The sequence below is a fragment of the Coenobita brevimanus genome, chromosome 25 (assembly GCF_032717465.1).
Source record: "Coenobita brevimanus isolate Jiangsu-jjx chromosome 25, ASM3271746v2, whole genome shotgun sequence".
Taxonomy (NCBI): Eukaryota; Metazoa; Arthropoda; class Malacostraca; order Decapoda; family Coenobitidae; genus Coenobita; species Coenobita brevimanus.
Window position 1 is genome coordinate 13837742 of NC_136978.1, and position 19759 is coordinate 13857500.

General features: G+C 42.1%; 1 protein-coding gene across 1 annotated transcript in view; it reads right to left on the reverse strand.

The window, feature by feature from the left end:
- The window catches only part of LOC145393722 (uncharacterized), an 848279-nt gene that overhangs the window by 684792 nt on the left and 143728 nt on the right, over nucleotides 1-19759 (reverse strand). Inside the window, exons 16-21 of the mRNA XM_080267765.1 lie at nucleotides 17708-17786; nucleotides 15573-15584; nucleotides 14002-14105; nucleotides 13653-13808; nucleotides 2267-2414; nucleotides 1415-1674 (exon numbers count right to left, since the gene is read on the reverse strand). Coding sequence (XP_080123891.1) covers nucleotides 1415-1674; nucleotides 2267-2414; nucleotides 13653-13808; nucleotides 14002-14105; nucleotides 15573-15584; nucleotides 17708-17786 — 759 coding nt within the window. The remainder of the gene's footprint in view (nucleotides 1-1414; nucleotides 1675-2266; nucleotides 2415-13652; nucleotides 13809-14001; nucleotides 14106-15572; nucleotides 15585-17707; nucleotides 17787-19759) is intronic.

Genomic DNA, 19759 nt, shown 5'->3' on the forward strand with positions numbered 1-19759 from the left:
TTTATTACAGTACTCTCATGTTGACTCCTGCACCTAGTTTCAACATTGGAAACATGTTTTACATTGATTTCATTGATTTTGGTAAGGTTCTGTAGTGAAAACTACACCAAGTTTCATCAACGGAAACATATTTACATTGATTTCATTGATTTTGGTAAGACACTTTAGCAAAAATTTGGTTTCCATCGACGTTTTCCTGTTTTCTCTTCCTGTGATCAGGGACTTTTATAATCTTTAATGGGTGGCTTTGAGGTAACCATTAGGCCTGGAGGACTGAAACTGGCATTTTCAGATGTGTAAATTCAAGCTCTTCAATCTGTAAGACCAAATTTTACCTCGGTAAAGGTTGAAAAATCGACCCCAAAATGCGGCTGGGCTGAAACACTGCTTGAGAAAAATGCGGTCTTTAGGGGTTAAGATGGAGCTGTTTTTGACAGCATCTCGAGCTTCATCAGATATTCTGATATACTGGATATTCCATATACTTTTCCTACAATATCAAGAAAATTTATCCAGTGATTTGCTTATACCATAAAGTACCTGTTTTCACCAGGTGAATCAGGACTCTAAGGGCTTGAATGATGAGTGAATGACTGTGTTGCCCAATTCACTAGGCATGCAACTGATATTATTCCCATCTTTATGGGTTCTCTTTGTTTGTTTCTGGATCATACCTTAATCACTCTTTTTTTCGGTGGGAATATGGGTTAAGATGGTGATAATTACAATAATGAGCAATGGAGGGATTTATAAACATTTAATCCTCATTATCAATCGCATCACTACTCCCCACTAAACATGTGGAATCAGGCAGCATCCAGAAAGAGAGAGAGAGAGAGAGAGACAGACAGACAGAGACAGAGAGAGAGAGAGCACCAAGGTTGTTGCTGCTTAACCCCGGTCTGTATGAGCAAAGCTGTCAACCACAGGTAAGCAAACACTTCTGTGGGAACATCCTACAGGTACAGTACACTATATAGGGATCTAGCACTCTCTTGTAGGCAGCACCTCACCAGGATCAGAGCGGTTCCTGCCCATGATGAGGTACTAGAAATATGAGGTCTGGCTCCCAGGTGGATGCTGCAGTTGCTCCACCCAGGGTGCACAGCACCACCACATGTAGGTTCCTCATCAGCACCAGAGCTCAAAGGCAACCTGTTGGTGATCAACCCCAGTCTGTCTGGCTAAGGAGACCCATTAGAGCACCAAAGCCAAAGTTTTAAAGTGCCCTGGGAGGTGGACAATACAATGTTGCTGATTGATTCTGTCACCAAATCTGTAGTTTGTTAAATATTCTACTGGTGAAAAAGTGAAGAGATAACCAAACTGCAGTACTGTAAAAAGACGAGCATCTCAGCAGTGACCATTCACATATTACAGATGGTGTATCGAAACACTCAAAAGAATTACTTACATGGGCACTTCCACCAGTTAAATAGAGTAGTGGTGAGGAGATGTTGAAAGCCAAGCTCCTGGGTAGGAAAGAATTTTGGAAGATCAAATCTGCCTCAAGTATGGTATCAGTCAGGCTAAGGAGACCCGAAAGGTTGGCCAGTAAGTGACGTGAGAACTGGCGAGCATCTCGTCGTCTCTCATTCTGGTCAAGCTGGTCCGGCTCCACCCCTTCCTGCGACTCTTTGATTTCTTTCACAAAATCACTTAAGAAGGAGTTCACTGTCAACAACAAAAAAACAGATAAGGATAATTTTGCAGTCACATCTGCCTTTTCCTAAATTACTACATTAGTTGTGTACAGGCCATCTTCATTGTAAGTCAGGAATGTGTTCCAGAATACCACAATTTCTCCCAGGAACATGGTACTGCAAATTAGCTAATCAGCTTCATAGGAAGTGAAGGAACTTGAACAGCCATTCTCCCACAATTTACTATAAACTTAACAGCAAAAAATGCACATACAAATGATGTCATGACAGGTGACTTACAATGAGGACTTGTTGTTACTATTGTTGTAGGTGTGTCCTCAGACTATGAACATGAACTCAGTGGACTTCAAGCTTAGGCTGTCCTTCTCCTGAAGTTCATCATCTTCCTTTCAGGACATAGGGAAGAATTGTGTGACATTTGTATAACTAAGCTGATGAGCCATTTTATTATATTAGTGCCACCACATAAAGGCATCTCTCTTCAGCATCTGGAGTTCTGTACACTTTCAAAGCATAAACTGTGACAAATATCATGGCCAACCTCTTCACAAAACATTCTTTATAATTTCAAATACACTGTTTGCTATGACTACTGTACTTACCTTGAGCATGTGACTGCCGCTGAGTAATTAACGTTGCTACAGCCTCTGCCTCCTCCAGGTTGCACCGCCTCAAAGCTATGAAGGCATTAATGCGAAATTCAACTTCCTCTGTTTCATTCAGAATTTCCCATTTTAGCCAGTTCTGAACCTGAGCAATTAAATAAAAAATTTATAACAGAGCAAATGTATACTGTATGGGTACTTTCTGCATGTTAACTCTTTTAGTATCATAATACTGTATCTTTCCTTACTAGGGGAATGCAAAACAAGTGGTGGCCTCCACATCAGGAAAGTCCACAAAGGGAGAGAGAAAACAAGAGCTCCTAAAAGACTCCTAGGCAAGATATTAACCTCTAAAGCACGGGTCGTCGCGTTTGCGACGCTCGCCAAAAAGGACATAACGGCGGATCGTCGCGTTTGCGATTCGAGTTAATTTTTAATAAACGCGGGCAAGGATGTTCCAGCTGGTATTGTCTATCAGTACCACCACCCTTTAGCTACAATTAGCATACTTTACCTTTGTACTACTGACCTCCGTTGTTGCCAAGTATCGCGTTTTTCCCCCCTCCCCCCTCCCACGGCCCGGCCAGCCTGGCTGTGATATATGGCAGGGCTCTGACTGCTCAGAACTGTAAATCTGCGCTCTCCTCTCACAAGCAGTTTATGCTAATAGGAAACGCTTGTTTCCCCAGTTGTCACACTAGCTTTTTTTCGTGTGGTTTGCCCCTGTTTAGCATCAGTTTACCACAGGCTTTCAAAGTGACATTATGGCAAGTTCTAGCTCTTCCGAGTAAGTGCGAGCGGCCGACAGGAACGAGAATAAAGTGACGGTCGTAAGGCAGAATAAAAAGCGCGCCGCGGTGATCTTTTGGGAAGTACAATAATATGATTGAAAATAATGTAGTATACGTGTTTTTAGCTGTGAAAATGAAAATGTTTGTTGAGTGACAGGAAGACCGCCGCCATGCTGCATGTCGGCCGTACGCTTCATTGATTTTAGCCTTATTTTCAGTGCTTATTGTACGAATACAGATTCCTAACTACCTGTACGTTGTACTATAAAGTTTACTGTGACAGAATGAGGCTGTGGTAGAGGGGAAACCGGGTTGCTGGAGGTGTGAAAGTGAAGATTTTGTTACCCAACTTTGCAAGTCTCCACAAGTCCTTGGGTAGTCCACGAAGGCGCAACACCTGTTTCTGGAGAAAGCTGAATGTAAGTACTATCTGCCATACTAAGTATAATGTTCTAGGGTTAATCTCTGATTTTTGGCTAATATTTTCCTACAGGTACTCAGACCGCGATCCAACCCCGCCACCCAGGGGGGGTCGGCTGTCCATTGGCCGTGCTTTAGGGGTTAAAATCTATATTCACTATTACAGAGAAACACTTATTTAATATAATTAAATAAGTTTTATCTTAAATAATTCTCTTAAAAATATTTTTGGCAATGTAAAATAAAAGGTTAAAAACTCATACCTGGCTAACAATAAATGACATTATTACATCATATACACAGGTACTTTGTTTTAAAAGAGTTTTATAACTGAAGACATCTGAAAATTCCTTTCCCAAAGACAAATAGGTTCAGTTAAAGTAACCCAATAACATATGAGCTACGCTGCTCATACCTGAAAATTCCTTTCTCAAACACATATTGGTTCAGTTACAGTAACCCAATAACATATGAGCTACACAGCTCATATGTTATTACATGTCAGCAGAGCAGTGGTTCCTCATGGAACATGCTCTTATGGGCAACAAAAATCACTCATGCACTGTAAAACACAGAATGTAAATAGTATGTTCTGCATGGGTTCTGGCAAGGAGGGGCCTAAGGGGACTGGGTTACAATGTTCCAGAAAAACAAAGTTTTTTTTCTCTCTCTCTCTCTCTATCAGTACATATATATATACTATATATATATATATATATATATATAGATAGATAGATAGATATATATAAATATATATATACATATACAGTAATCACTCTAATATCCGGACGCCCAATAACCGAACATCCCCACTAACCGAACCTTATCGTCCTGGGATCAAAGATTCCCAAAATGGTCCGAAAATCCAAAAAAATTAAAAAAAAAAAAAAAAATCGATTTTTTGCCGTCCGTAATTTGAACTTGCCGCGCGCGCCGCGTGAGAGCATTGTTTTGGTTCGTCATTCCTCCGACGTCCGATAGAGTGCCGCTGCATCCTCCCCACTTCCCGCCTGTCTCTCACCGCGACTGGACCTACACTGTTCGCCATGGCTGCCCATGTGCTCGCTTTTGTGGTGGTGCCGTACTTGCTGCAAGGCCTCCTGCTGCTCTCTGCCCTACTCTTAGTGTGTGTGATGATGGCCCCGCCTCCTGAGAAAAGGAAGAGAGTGGTGTTGACTCTGGAGAAGAGACGGGAGATATTGGAGAAGGTTGATGCGGATTGGTCTTCTTCACGCATTCTCCGCGAGTTCAACCTGGCCCGGTCGACTTTGTCCGATATCAAGCGTTCCCGAGACAAGCTCATGCAGTACACGGCTGACTTCTCGTCGAGAAGCAAACGCAACATGGAGAGGAAGGTTATGTTTATCCCCAAGTATGCAGAGATCGACCGCTCCACGTTGATTTCGTATCAACAGCAACGTGCAGCTGGTGTGATGGTACGTGGAACGGAGCTGAAGGCTGCTGCTGAGAAGTTTGCAAGGCTTCACGACGCCCTTGACTTCAAGGCATCCGAGGGTTGGCTCTTCGCGTTCAAGTTACGACATGGCCTTACTAACCGTAAAGCACATGGCGAAGCATTGGACGCTAACGAGGATGGAGTGGACGAGTTTCAGCACAAGGTGAAAGGCTTGATCGACAGGGAGGGCCTCACTCTCGGTCATGTCTATAACGCTGACGAAACTGGCCTATTCTATCGCTCGGTGCCAACGAACACTCTAGCCGATGAGACGGAGAAGCGTGTACCTGGCCGCAAGCTTTCTAAGGAACGGATATCTGCTTTATGTTGTGCCAATGCTAATGGCATGCACCGGCTTAAGCCCGTTATTGTTGGCTGTGCAAAGCAGCCTCGGTGCCTTCGTGGGGTGATGGATGTCCTTCCTGTCGTATGGTACCATTCTTTGAAAGCATGGTTCACAGCTGTGATTTTCAAAGACTGGTTTCACCGTCACTTCGTTAAGGAGGTCATCCAGTACCAGACGAAGACACTGGGAATTCCTCGCGACCAGGTAAAGGCTCTCCTTCTCCTCGACAATGCACCTGCCCACCCGTGCGACAAGGACTTGGTTGCTGAAAATGGCCGTATTAGGTGCATGTTTCTGCCACCTAATATGACTGCTCTCATTCAACCAATGGACCAAGCAGTGATCGTGGCAACAAAGCGCCTGTACCGTCGGAAGTTCCTGGACGAGGTGATGGTTGTTCTCGAGGACGAGGACGAGCGCAGGGAAGGACGTGACACTCGAGGCAAGCGGACTTTGGAAAACCTTCGCCGCTACAACATCAAGTCTGCGCTGTACAACTGGGCTAGTGCATGGAAGGAAGTCCCTGTGAAAACTCTTGAAAATGGTTGGTCTCGTCTGCTTCTCGGAACAGATGTGGAGTATGATTTCCTAGGGTTTGACGTGGATGACTTCCATGCACGGCTACGTACGCACGGCGACGATGTTGATGTGGACGATGTTCGTGAGTGGTTGGACGACGACAAGGGGGATCCTGGGTATCAGACGTTGTCTGATATCGAGATCGCGTCTTCGGTTGCTGGTGTCAATCCCGAACTTGAAGATTCCGACGACGAAGGCGATGATGATGCGGACTCCTCTCAGCAGGACACTACTCCAGCCATCCCCAAGCTGAGCGCACTCCGGGAACATCTAGAGTTCGTCCTAGACTACCTGGAACACCCGGACTGCGACAGGGAGATGGGGCCCTTGGGACTCGTGGAGGAAGTGCGTGCTTTCCGGCAGCGCATCATCAATCGCCAGAATCGTCGGTCCCTGTGTCAGTCAACGATTGACAGTTTTTTCAGGCCCGTGACCCCCGCTGTGCCAAGCCCTGGTTCCACTCCGTTGCCTCCCCAAGACAGGCCCTCATGCTCCGAGCCACAGCCCAGCACATCAGCTACAGTGAAGTCACCGCTCGATGTGAGTTTGCGGCTATCTTCAGAGTCTTCTGTAGTCGGTACGCCATCACCACGACCCACCGATGCACCCCTTGGTCGCCTGCCAGTGATACTCTCGGACTCTGACAGCGAATAAACAGCAAGAACTTCTCCACTAGACCACACGGGAATTTTGAGTGTTGTGCAGTGAAAAAAACGGTGTGTTGTGTTAAGGTTTTCAAGTTGGGAGAAAAGACTCAGTAGAAAAGAAATTTAACGTAACTAACCTTCTTTGTTTTGGCTTTGGAAAATTAAAAAAACTTGGGAAAAGTTAATGTGCAACACTTAAATTAAATGGAACATTATTTGGACTAAAGTGAACACTGTGAAGAGAACGGACTTCTGTGTGTTAGTGACTAAGTTCAGTGCAAGACTTCAGGAAGAGTGTAGTGCAAGTGCTTCAGGAAATCGTTCTTACTGTCAGAGTCCGAGAGGAGGCAGTTATTCATCGAGGTGGCCAGGGACTTGCTGTAAGTAGCCAGAATGTTTCATATTGTACTATTTTCCATACTATACTTACCAGAATGTTTCATATTGTACTTTTTTCCATACTATACTTACCAGAATGTGTCATACTGTACTTTTTTCCATACTATACTTACCTCATGCATGTGCAGTAGGAATGTGTTTTTCAGAGTTAGGTTCGGTTAGAGTCCATAAGTACCAGAATGTTTATTAATGTATGAACATACTTCTAAACCCACATTTTATGTTTCTTTTGCATTTATTTCAGTCATTATGTGCCTTATTGGTGTGATTTGGGTGTTAAATAGGTGCTATGCATGTCCGGAGGGAGTTGTATAGGTGTTTCTCTGAGTTAGGGTCCATAAGTACAAGTCCATAAGCTGGGGCCCAATATCCGGACGAAACCAATATCCGAACCTACCGATGGCTCTGTTGATCCGGATATTGGAGGGGTTACTGTATGGATATATCTATATATCTATCTATATATATATATATATATATATATATTATTAAAAATAATAATGAATAATGTGATGACGCAATGGGTCAGAGAAGAGACGCAGTTCCGAGGTAAGGACACACCAGCAAGGTTAGATTTACTGTTTACCAAAGAACCCGATGTAATAGAATCATTGAAATATTTCTGTCCTATAGGAAAAAGTGATCATGTTGTAATTGTGTTCCAGATGATAATAGGGAAAGTCGAGCCAAGAGATGAGCTTCATAGACAGGGAATATGTAATTTTGGGAAACCAATTTCATAGGATTGAGAAAATTTTTTGAAAATGTGGACTGGAGAAAATTCAGAGAATCAAGAGAGATACAAAGGAAGTGGGATATCTTTCTAGACCTCTATAATTAGGGAGTGAAAAAATTTGTACCAAGAGTAAGAGGGAAAGAAAACAGGAAACAGGAGTGGTTTAACAAAAGGTGTATGATAGCACAAAAAGAGAGAGATAAGGAGTGGAACAACTGGAGAATGAGAGGTAACAACAGAACAAAGGAAGAATATAAAAGAACTAGAAATGAATACACAAGAATACGTAGAGAAGAAAGGAATTTTGAAAAAGGTATAATAGATAAATGCAAGGATGAACCCAAGCTGTTTTATAGATTTGTTAATGGCAAACTGAAACAAAAGGAAAGAATCACCAAACTGAAAGTAAAAGGAGAGGTCTATAAAGATGCAGCAATGCAAGCTGAAATAATGAACAAATGTTTCCAATTGGTTTTCACTAATGAAAATGAGTTTGTGGAAGGGGAGGGAGTGATTAGAAATGTACCGGTGATAAAAGATATAAAAAGTGGAGGTACAGGAAGTGTATAAATTACTGGAAACCCAAGATGTAAGGAAAGCCCCAGGACCTGATGGAATTTCTAATTGGGTACTGAAGGAATGCAGAGAACAACTGGCAGATAAAATTCACAGTTTAATCGTGTGTTCTCTGGAAGAGGGGAAAGTGCTGCAAGAATGGAAGAGGGCAATTGTGGTACCAATTTATAAGGGAGGAAACAGGGAAGAACCCCTGAATTATAGACCAGTGTCTCTAACCAGCATGGTCGCAAAATTGTGCGAGAGAATCTTGAAAGACAGATGGATAAAATATATAGAAGAGAGGAATATTTTGGCTGAATGTCATTTTGGATTCAGAAGTGGAGGGTCATGTGTTTCTAACTTGTTGAGCTTTTACTCAAGAGCGACTGACGTGGTACAGGAGGTTAGATGGTTGGGTGGATTGTGTGTACTTAGACTAAGAGAAGGCCTTTGACAAGGTACCTCATAAGAGACTAATGTGGAAACTAGAATACAGTATATAGGAGGACTGAAGGGGAAACTCCTGGAATGGATGAGAGAATTTTGAGAGACAGACAAATGAGGACAGTAATAAAGGAGAGGATGTCTGGATGGAGGGAAGTAACAAGTGGAGTCCCTCAAGGCTCGGTGTTGGTGTCAGTAATGTTCCTGATTTACGTAAATGATATGGTAGATGGAGTGAATAGTTATGCAAGTCTGTTTGCTGATTATGTAAAAATCTTGAGGAAGGCAGAGGTTGAGGAGGATTGTAAAATGCTGCAGGAGGATTTGGACAGGATACATGATTGGGCTGGACATGGGAAATGAAATTTAATGTAAAGAAATGTAAAATATTGGAAATGGGTAAAAGTACCAGGAGGCCATCACTGAACTATTTGTTGGGTAATGAATTAAACACAAAAATGAAAGAAGAGAAAGATTTGGGAGTGCTGGTCCAAGACAGTTTGTCACCTGAAAAGCACATTAACAAGATAGTTAGAGAGACTTATTAACTCTTGACTAACATAAGAGTAGCATTTCATTGTATGCATGAGGAGATGATGAAAAAATTGATAGTGGCCATGATCCACCCCAGGTTAGAATATGCAGCAGTAGTGTGGTCCCCACACAAAAAGAAAGATATAAACAAGATTGAGAGAATACAAAGAACAGCAACCAAGATGGTCCCCAGTCTGGCAGATCTGTCATACAGAGAGAGGCTGGAAGAGCTGGATTTGCCTTCCTTAGAGGAAAAGAGAAAGAGGGGAGACATGATTGCAGTGTTCAGGACCATGGTGGGAGTAGATAAAATTGACAAAGAAGATCTGTTTTTATGGGATAAGAGAGCAACAAAAGGACACGAAATGAAATTTAAAAAGTCAAGCTGCTTGAAAGACAGAATCTTGTCTTCTACGATGGAGCTTAACACAGTGAAAGTTATAGGAAAGGCCATGAATGTTGCAGAAATGAAGAAGAAGAGAGTCAGACAGTGGTTCCAGGCATCTTGAGTCGTCACTGGGAGAGGGGCAGAAGGTGGGGGCATTTATGGTCCCCCATCCCTGGGAACTCCAAATCTATGTTATTCGATGGCATTTTTTTTTTTTTTTAAAGGAAGTGTGGTGTGTGCTGTGCATGTAGTTTGGTGTTGATAGTTAGAGAAACTTGTATTGGAGAGCATGTTGGCCTACTCTCTGTGTTACTGAGACACTGAAAATGTTCAGCAAAGGGAGATGGTCGGGACCTAGTCCCGAGGGCTGATGAAATGGGAGCTCCAGCTCTCCCTGTCATCAGCTTTCCATCCACCTTGGAAGTACTGCCCTGCTCGACTGGTCAGGGATACAGGTATGCTGAAACACCCTCCAAGGCAGTCAGGGATACGGGTAGGGTGTTGTACAAGCTGCTCTTGATTATTAAGGACAGAAAAGATGTGGGCTTGTTCACCAGGTGGATCAGGGAGAGGAATGGAGTGCAATAGGTGGTGGTGAATGCTGAAATCTCCTAGAATGGAGATTTCAGAGAAAGGAGAAATGGAGAGGATGTGTTCCATCGTAGAAGCAAGGTAGTTCAGAATTTTTCATAGTCAGTGGAATTAAGGGATAAGTAAACAGTAGATACATATTTAGTCAGAGAATGACAAGAAAGCTGAAGCCAGAGAGTAGATTTTTCAGAATAATCAAGTTCAGGAACATGAGACCAAGATAAGTCATTGCATACATATACACAACAGCCACCTTTGGCTTTGAATTGAGTTTAGAGAAAGTACGAGGATACAGAGAAGATTTTGCTATCAGTTGCCTCAGACAGCTGAGTCTCAGTTAGGAAGAAAAAGTGCTGTTTACAGGAGGAGAGGTGGTGCTCAACAGAGAGAAAGTTAGGAAAAAGACTGCGAATGCTGCAGAAATGAAGAAGGAGTCAGAAGCGGCTCCGGGAATCTCACTGGGTCGTCACTGAGAGAGGGGTGGATGATGCACGCATTTATGGTTCCCCCTCCCCCCCCTGGGGAATCTGAGGTTTGATTATGATATGCCATTTTGGTTGAATTTTGAATAGAAAGTGTGGTGTGTAATGCGCAAGTACTTTGGTGTTGAGAGTTTGAGAAGCTTGTACAGTGAGTCCTTGATATACGAACGGGATAGGGACAAAAAAAAAAACTTCCGTAATTCGAAATTTCGTATTTCGGAACGATTTTCCCCGTTGAAATATACAAATAAATGGGGGGATGCATCCCAAGACCCCCTTGGACCCCCACCTAAACTTCACCCCCCCCCCATTTAGAAATAAGCAAATACCTGTTTACAATTGTAGAGAAGGAGGTGGCCATATTCTTGTATATCTCCTTTTTCTTCGTCACAGTCCCAATGGTGGAAACAGCAAGGCCTAAAGCACGCCCAATCTCCGAGACTCCCTGCCCCTCCTCATGGGGCCTTATAATTTCCAATTTCCTTTCCAGAATTCGAGTACGGTGCTGCTGCTTCTTTGCAGAGGGGGTCCCCCAATGCTGGAGATGATGCAGGGCGCTTGGGAGGTATGACAAAACAATACAAAAAGGTGAAGGGCTGCGAAAATATCCTCACGTACAGCGAGGCTGTGATGAGAGGAGGGACGTGGACTCAACTGAAAAGCGCGCGAAAATTTGTTTATCAGAGAGGGGTTAGTTCATTTTCTCCCAGCAAGCGAATGCGGCGCTATGCACCGCACCTGTTTTGAATTTTTCATACAGTATTCCATTAACCCCTTCATAGCTGCCAGCCTTGAACAACACTTCATTGTTTCGGTGTCAATGAAGTTGAGTTAGGGCATTATAAAAAACTGCAAACAATTATGGGATAGGAACGAAGGTCACTGGTGTGTGTACATGACCCTACTCTACCATCCCATCAGTCAGGCGTTCTCTTCACTCCAGATGTATTCGCCGAAGTTTACATGCTTATGTTACATGCGCCCTAATTTTGAGTAAGTTTCTTTCAGCAAGAGAACATAATTTACCACCCTCAAAATATTCAGAAAATATAGAAGACAAACTAGAGGAATATGAACTGAACTGGAAAGGTCTTTAGGCTGTATGCTTACATGAAAGACTATGGGTTTTACAATTTTAAGAGACGATATGGAACAAAAATGTTTGCTAATCAGAAAAAAATTACTCTTTTGTCCCACATGTTCACGTAGGTTAGCATTCAGTTCCACATTCTTCGTTCGGTATCATTCATCCCAATATATTTCGGACCGATTGAGCACAGTTATTTCTTCTCCTCAGAGTTAGTGTACATTTACTGCTCATTCTTTTGTTTGTTCTTATGTGCATGTGTGAAAGAGAGAGGACTGATACAAACAATAATGTATTCCATTATCGCTTTCATAGCTGCTGGTTCTGAACAATGCCTTACTGTACTGGTGTCAGTGACGTTCAGTTAGGGTGAGCTATAAAAAACTTCGAGCAATTATGGGAAGGGAATGAGGGTCACTGGTGTGTTTACACAACCTTACTCTACCACCTCAGGCAGTCTGGAGTTCACAGTTCACTTCATCTCAGATGTTTTTGGCCGAAGTATACATGCTGATGTAACACACATCCTAATTTTATCCTTACACGAATCATAGCAAATCACAGGATGGGTTTGGGGGGGGGGGGGGGGGGCGGAAAGCCAGGTGTGCCAGAGGAGTCTTTTCACATACGTAAGAAAAAGAAATTGATTTTAGAACTTTGAAAAAATGGTCCCAAGACCGACCACGGGAGCATGCAAATATCTGAACCCACAGCCACTGAGGGGACTAAACATACGTTTTACTTTAAGCAGTAAAAGCACCATACTAAATCAGTTCTTCCTGATAGTCTGTTATATTTTCCAGATTATTTCTGGGTTGGTAAATACAGTAAACATTTCTTATTAAATCTCTTTCCCCGTCATTTTTAGCTGTTCTGGTGTGACAACTCGTTTATTTCGTTAACATAATGGCGGAAAGGACTGTTCTTCCCTAAGTGTTTAACTAAACCAGGCCTAACCGAGCTCATCTGTACCTAATTATTTTAACCTAACCTAACCTCCAGTTGGGAAATTGGGAAATGATATCCACCTCTGAGCACGCTGAGTTTCTTCCACCGCGCTGGAAACGATCGTAGGGGAAAGTGACGATAATAACACGAAGGAAATTTTTTAGCAAGAAAAGTAATTTGCCAAACTGAAAGTTGTCAGAAAATCACAGAAACTAGCTGGAGGATTATGAATTGAACTGGTAAGTTCTTTTTGCTGCTTCAAGTGTACAATGAAAGACACGAGTATCTTCCCAAAGTCTGACGAATATTGCGTGGAAAAATCGAACCATTTGAAACACGCACTAGTAGAAACAGGGTTTTCATTGTATTTCGCCTGGTGTAAATTTTCTTCAGACTGAACTGGGAAGATAGTTGTGTCTTTCATTGTACATTTACCGGTAAATAAATCAATCTAACAGTACTTGTGTTTTGCTTCCACCAGATTAATTGCGATTTCAGACTATTCAGGCACTTCTTCACATCATATAGTCTGGATAATCGGGCTATCTCTGCATTTCCTTTCGTATCGAGTATCGATTTTCGTATCATTGAGACAGGTACTTTCGTACTGTGGAATTTGTCCTATATTAATCGATTTCATACCATCGAAAATTCGTACTTCGGGCTTTCATATTTTGAGGACTCACTGTATTGGAGAGTAAACTGGCCTACTCTCTGTTACTGAAACACTGAAAAAGTTCAGCAAAGGGGGATGGACAGGAACTAGTCCCGAGGACTGATGAAATGCGAGCTCCAAGTCTCCCCGTCATCAGCTTTCCATCCACTTTGAAGTACCGCCCTGCTCGACTGGTGCTACAGTCTACTCCCTGCCAACTTCCTCATGGGGCAACATTGGACTGGATGGTGGATGCATGGAAGGAAATAACTACCACCAAATTTACATTCCCAACAACTACCTTCCTGTCTGCAGGACTCACCTGGAGAGAGCAAGGACCATGACCAAGAGCTGAGACAGCACCCACACGTACAGCCAGTGGGATACCTGCATCAGCCTCACTACATGTCTTCAGCCTTGCCTCCATTTCTGCTCCATAGTTCCCCACATTACCCAAACCACGCATAGCGAGTAGCACCTGTAAATAACAAAGCAAAGAACACTAAAACAATACAGGAAGATACTGAGGCACATAATGGTGAGAAAATATATACCACTCACCTGCAGCTCATTATTTGATACTGCTCGTGTATGACTGTTAAAGTTACAAAAGAATATAAAGAATTCAGAAACTGATACATTATTAGCCAGCAGTATCATATAGCTCCTACCTGGTGCTGATGTTGCTTAGAGGAACATCTAGTCAGCCACCCACCCAAGTGATTCACAACAACGCTCACTGCCTCACGAGCCCTACATCTTTCACCAAATGGTCCTGAGGAATGGTATTATATTACTTTCAGTAACCTAAGATTAGCTACCGGAGTAAGATCACGTTAAAAATTAACTACAGTGTATACATTCTGTTATGACCAAACACCTCACGACATACAAATGCTGCATGTACAATCGCCCAAACAAGTGATGACTCGCTTTCTTTAAGTTTCGGACAAACCCCTGGGTCTGGCAACGTTTGCTTGATTGAGAGTTAGGAGATGGAAAAAAGACTGCCCTGCAAATATTATTTATGATATAAAAAACTAATCTTACGTAAATATTTGCTAAGTTCAGTGAAGACGAAGGGGAGCTGCAAGGCTTGGTGGATGAGTTTGAGAGAGTGTGTAAGAAACAGAACCTAAAGGTGAATGTAGGGAAGAGTAAAGTGATGGTCTTTGAGAGAGGTGAAGTTAGTGAATGTACAGCGAGGTTGGATGGTGAGGAATTGGAAAATGTGAGTACGTTTAAGTACTTGGGTAGTGTGATGAGTAAGGATGGAGGTTTGGAGGGTGAAGTGCTTGAAAGGGTACAGCAGGGAAGAAAGGTTGCTGGTTCTTTGAAAGCAGTGATAAGAAACAGGGAAGTGACCATGGAAGTGAAAAAGTTACTACATGACAGTATTGTGATACCAACTCTAACGTACGGAAGTGAAGCTTGGACATTGTTGGAAGGACACAAGTCAAGAGTGAGAGCAGTGGAAATGAGTTATTTAAGAGGAGCCTGTGGAGTCACGTGGAGAGACAGGCTGACGAATGAGGATATAAAGGAGTGTTGTGGTGTGGATGTGGATGTGATAGGAAGCGTTATGAGGAACACACTGAGGTGGTTTGGCCATGTGGAGAGGATGGAGGGTGAAAGACTGACGAAGAGAGTGTATGTGAGTGATGTGGAGGGGGGAAGAGGGAGGGGGAGGCCGAGGATGAGATGGAGGGATGGGGTGGAGAGGTATATGAGAGAGGGGGGTGTGAGTTGGGAGCAGGGCAGTGAAATGGCGGGGGACAGGGCGACTTGGAGGCGATTTGTTTGTGGCCACCCCAAACGGGATTGAGGCGTCTGGCAATAGATAGATAGATTTTTTTTTTTTTTTTTTTTTTTTGGTCAATAACAATAAATAAAAAGTGACATCTGGCACATTTTCACTCGTCATCATGACTCATGCCATCAGTGTTACTAATGTAGCAGTTTTCCCCCTAAATTTAGAGGTTTTAAAAGCAATCTAGCTGGTAAAAATTTAAATATTTTCTGTATATCTGGCTTTCTTTTAAAGTCCTCTCTAGCATGTTTTTTTTTCATTAATTTCCCTCAGTCTGGAGGACTTTTACCACTTTCTGAGGCCAAGCTAGCGGATTTCTATGATTTTCCTTTGGCAAACCTGCACGCCAGGCCTTCTTCCATACGTAAGTGGTAAGTCAGTCATTATCATGCCCTAGATGCGAGTGGATGTGCTCTGGCCTTTGTCATGATCCCCCCCCCCCACCTTTTTTATAAAATCCTTTTCGTCTTTAGTTCTCTTCATTGTCTCACTCTTGCTTTTGACAACCACCCTCTTCCTCTAGTTGTTTCATGAAACTGCCCTACATATTTTATTATATGTTGAATTTTCATCGTGTGAATAAAAATGACCAATTTTCCCCCAATAACTGCACTGGTTTCACTAACTTACCTGAGTACTGGCAGATTAATTTGCTTCTTGACTGCAACACAGTTGGTTAAGGGTTGTTCTTGGGCACATGCGGTAATTTATCTGTCTTGGTCTTGTGCTACGAGGGGCTCCATTTGGCAAATTTTCTATGTTCTACCTCTCTTTATCGTCTATCTGTCTGTTAACTGTCCTCTACTTGATGTTAGGCTGCTGGGATATATTTCTTGCTAGAAGATTTGCTAAATAATGCACTGATAGGGTGTAGTATCGTGTTGATGATGCTTCATGCTTACAGCGCTCTCGGGTTTTCCTGTGTAAATATCATCTCATACAGATAATTAAATATGGATAATATACCTTCAGATGTTTATTTTTCTGATTTGATGGCACTCGTGATTTCGACATTACAGTACAGTACTATCATCTGCGGGTTTTATTTTATGGGACATCTTTCATTCAGTATTGTTGATTTAGGATTTAAAGTAAGTATTACGAGAGTTTCGCCACATTTTAATCCTGAAACCGTTGAGTGATAGGCTGTGCACTTCACACTTTCGTATGGTAAAACCTCAACTTTACAGTTTAATTCCAGCTATCTGGTATCCAGACAAACGGAATACTCAGAACAACGGGAAAATTCAAGGGCTGGTAAAAATGTCAGTAAGTTATAACTGTGCGCCAATCTGAATGGACCGCCAAACCGCCGTTTGATCGTGTCACGCGAGGCTGGGTGAAGTTAGACAAAGCGAGGTGAAAGCATTTCCGGCTAATGTAAATCCCTAGCAAATCCTCTTAACCATCCCCCTCTCCCCCTCTTTCCCCTACTTGAATTCGGTCATCCTCCACACCCTCCAAAAATCACCAGTCTGCGTTTTGCCACCAGACAGTAAACAAGCTCTCTTGCTATCGTGTTCCACTGATAGATGGTAATTTGTACACTCCAAAATGCCTAAAGTGCAAACTAAACGTAAGCGTATCGTGCTTACCTTGAAACAGAAGCTGGACATATGCAACAGACTTGAAAAAGGCGAACATTATAAAACACTAATGGCTGAATATAAATGTTAATAAGAATGAAAGTTTACTTTGTTGGAAGAAAAATAAATAAATAATATGCCTGCATTTCATACATACATCATTTATTTTATTTTCTGCAAAACAGCTGAGTGGTGGGTGAGGGGTGGAGTGATGGAGGTCAAGTGGGGAAGAAGAAGAACAGTCGGAAACGTAAATAAACTCATGTGGGGGTACAGGTGTCGTGATAATTCTATAGTGCAGTCTTAACACATCATCAGTTCACTAATAAATGTTCAAGCTTTTATTTCTTTATTTTATTTTTCAATTTTTATGAGTACAGTACATATAATGAATACAGTAATTCGGTAAACAATGGACTGGTGCAATTTGCAGCTAGACATTGCACGCACGTCCGTTATGACAATGGTGTGTGTTTACAAGGCAGTTTTTCAGGCGGAATCTCTTAGTGTAACCCCTAATGTGACTGGTGAGTACCTGAACTGTATTTACTGCTGTGATAGCCTTTGTATAGATTTGACTTGAAAATCAGAAATACGGGAAAAAATCTGTAACCGGGAAGGTAAATTCCCCAAGCCACCCGGTTAACTGGGATTGTACTGTAGTTTACTGTGGTTTCTTCTCACGTAATGCAAGATATAAACAGTAGAAACACTTATACACTGCTTTTTGGAGTTGTTTACCTAAATACCGCTCTTTCTGATGTGCAATATAGGAAATATAAAGAGACTGTGGAAGATGCCAAATACTACTTTCTAAGCAAAAGGTACTGGGAATTGGGTCATCATTTCTTAGGGCTTTTGTACAGTACTGTACAAAGTTACATTCTCATGGTTCAACACTGCTTAGAAAAAATATCCTGATAAAACCTTGAAGACACTGAGTGTTGTTCAGTTGGCAGGAATGAGGTGAAATATGATCACATGTTGCTTTGGCTGCCCAGCTAGCCATGGCTGCCACACCTAACACAGCACTCTCCCACTGCTCACTTGTCAGAAGCTCCTGAGGGACAAAGATAATACATTAACACTGTCTTATCCAAAGATGTACAATCAAAGATAAAAGAAATGTTGCAGTTTTGTCTAAAGATTAAGTGTAACAGGTCAGAAACATGATGAGGGTTCTGTCACAGTTACTTCATGGTTGGCTAGTCAGACTTTCTCAAGCTTCATATCTGCTGGTGATGGGATCATGGTATGAACAAACCCAGGAAATTCCAAAGATTGAACATCTATTCACAAAAACTGTTGCATCTCAGAGAAAAATGTGAACCATATTCAAATAAGTCAGGCCTTGCTTGCCTGGCTGTTACATCTTACATCTTACCACAAAACGTTATGCAGACCTAGCATATACCTTGGTATGGAGACAGAAAGCAACTTGCATCCATCCAACTACTAGGGAGATAGGAAAGAGCTGGATCTCCCTTTATTTAGGCGGAGAGAATCCTGAACATATAGTGCAAACATCTAGTGTCAGCAGAGCCACAGAAAGGTGCATTAGGCAATTTCAGGAGGCACAACAGAGAACAGTCAATGTTCATGTTGCCCTCATGTTACCACACCAATACAGTAACAAGAAATAATCAGAACGATGGAAGGCAGCACCTGCAAGCAATGCTTATGCCATAAGAGATGAATGATGCCTAGAATGATGCACACAAATAGTTGTGTGTAGAATTCGGTCTTCAGGGCTGTATTCGAACTGCATCCTATGAGATTCATTTTGCCGCTCACTGGGATTATTTGAAATCTTCTTTCCCCAACTGCAAGATACTTTCGCCAATCGTAACAAAACATCTGATTATCATTATACAGTAACTCTATCTTCTTACATAGAACAATTTGGACAACTTTGTGTGATAACACTAACTGATAATGACAATCACAGTTCATAATTATCAACTTCAGCTAAGCAGAAGCTACATTAATAAAGAAGGAAAACTTATTTCAAGACAGTTCATTGGCTAACTGAACCGCAGTTTTGCTAACACAACAGAAGAGAAGACAACAGATGAGAAACAGTTCATACGTATCAAGTAAAAATAGCATTCAGAAAACACAATATGCACAGATATGTTTCTCGAAGTTACCAAATATATGCTTGAATCCACAGGTTCATCACTTAGAGAAAATGAAAATTCATGTCACTGCTACCAGCCATCCGTATGACACAAAGAAGAGCACACCAAAACTTTAACCATGCAGCGGATGTTTTCACCAATTTCACAACATAACTTTTGTCTTTGACTGCACACACAAAAGCATCACATTATTGATCATTATCAGTATTAACAAGGTCACTACGTCTCCTTCAATAGATGTCAGGTAGGTAGATATAAAAGTAATTTGTACACTGTGGTATGAATGCAAAAAACATACATTTTCTGACTTTATACTGTGTATAAATATATATCTATCTATCTCATCTCTCTCTCTCTCTCTCCACACACACACACACACACACACACACACACACACACGGAGCCGGAGAGAGCAGACGTCCCAGCCATCGCTGCTAACCTTAACTGTTTTGGTATTTAACCAACATCAAACATGGCCGAAAATATAAACAATGAGGGACTGGAATTTCAAGGATTTGATGCTAATACCAATGTCATGGACCTGGTTAAAACATTAATTATGAGGATTAGTGAACTCGAAAAGAAAGTAGAGAATCTAGTGATAAAGGATGTGTCAGCAAATATGAAACCACCATACAGAGTCTGATCAAGTCCAATGAAACAGCCAATGAAGAAATTAGGAATTTGAAGCGGGAAAATGTTGAACTGAGGAGGAAACTAGAAGAGAGTACTAATAAAACGGAGAAGGTGAGTAATGTACAGTATTAGAAGAACATAAGGCAAAGTGGGCACACGTAGAAGAAGAACAGAAAGAAGTGGCCAGCTTAACCCTTTAACCGCGGGTGTCATTCCAGAATGACGTTGCAAAAACTGGACCAAACCGCGGGTGTCA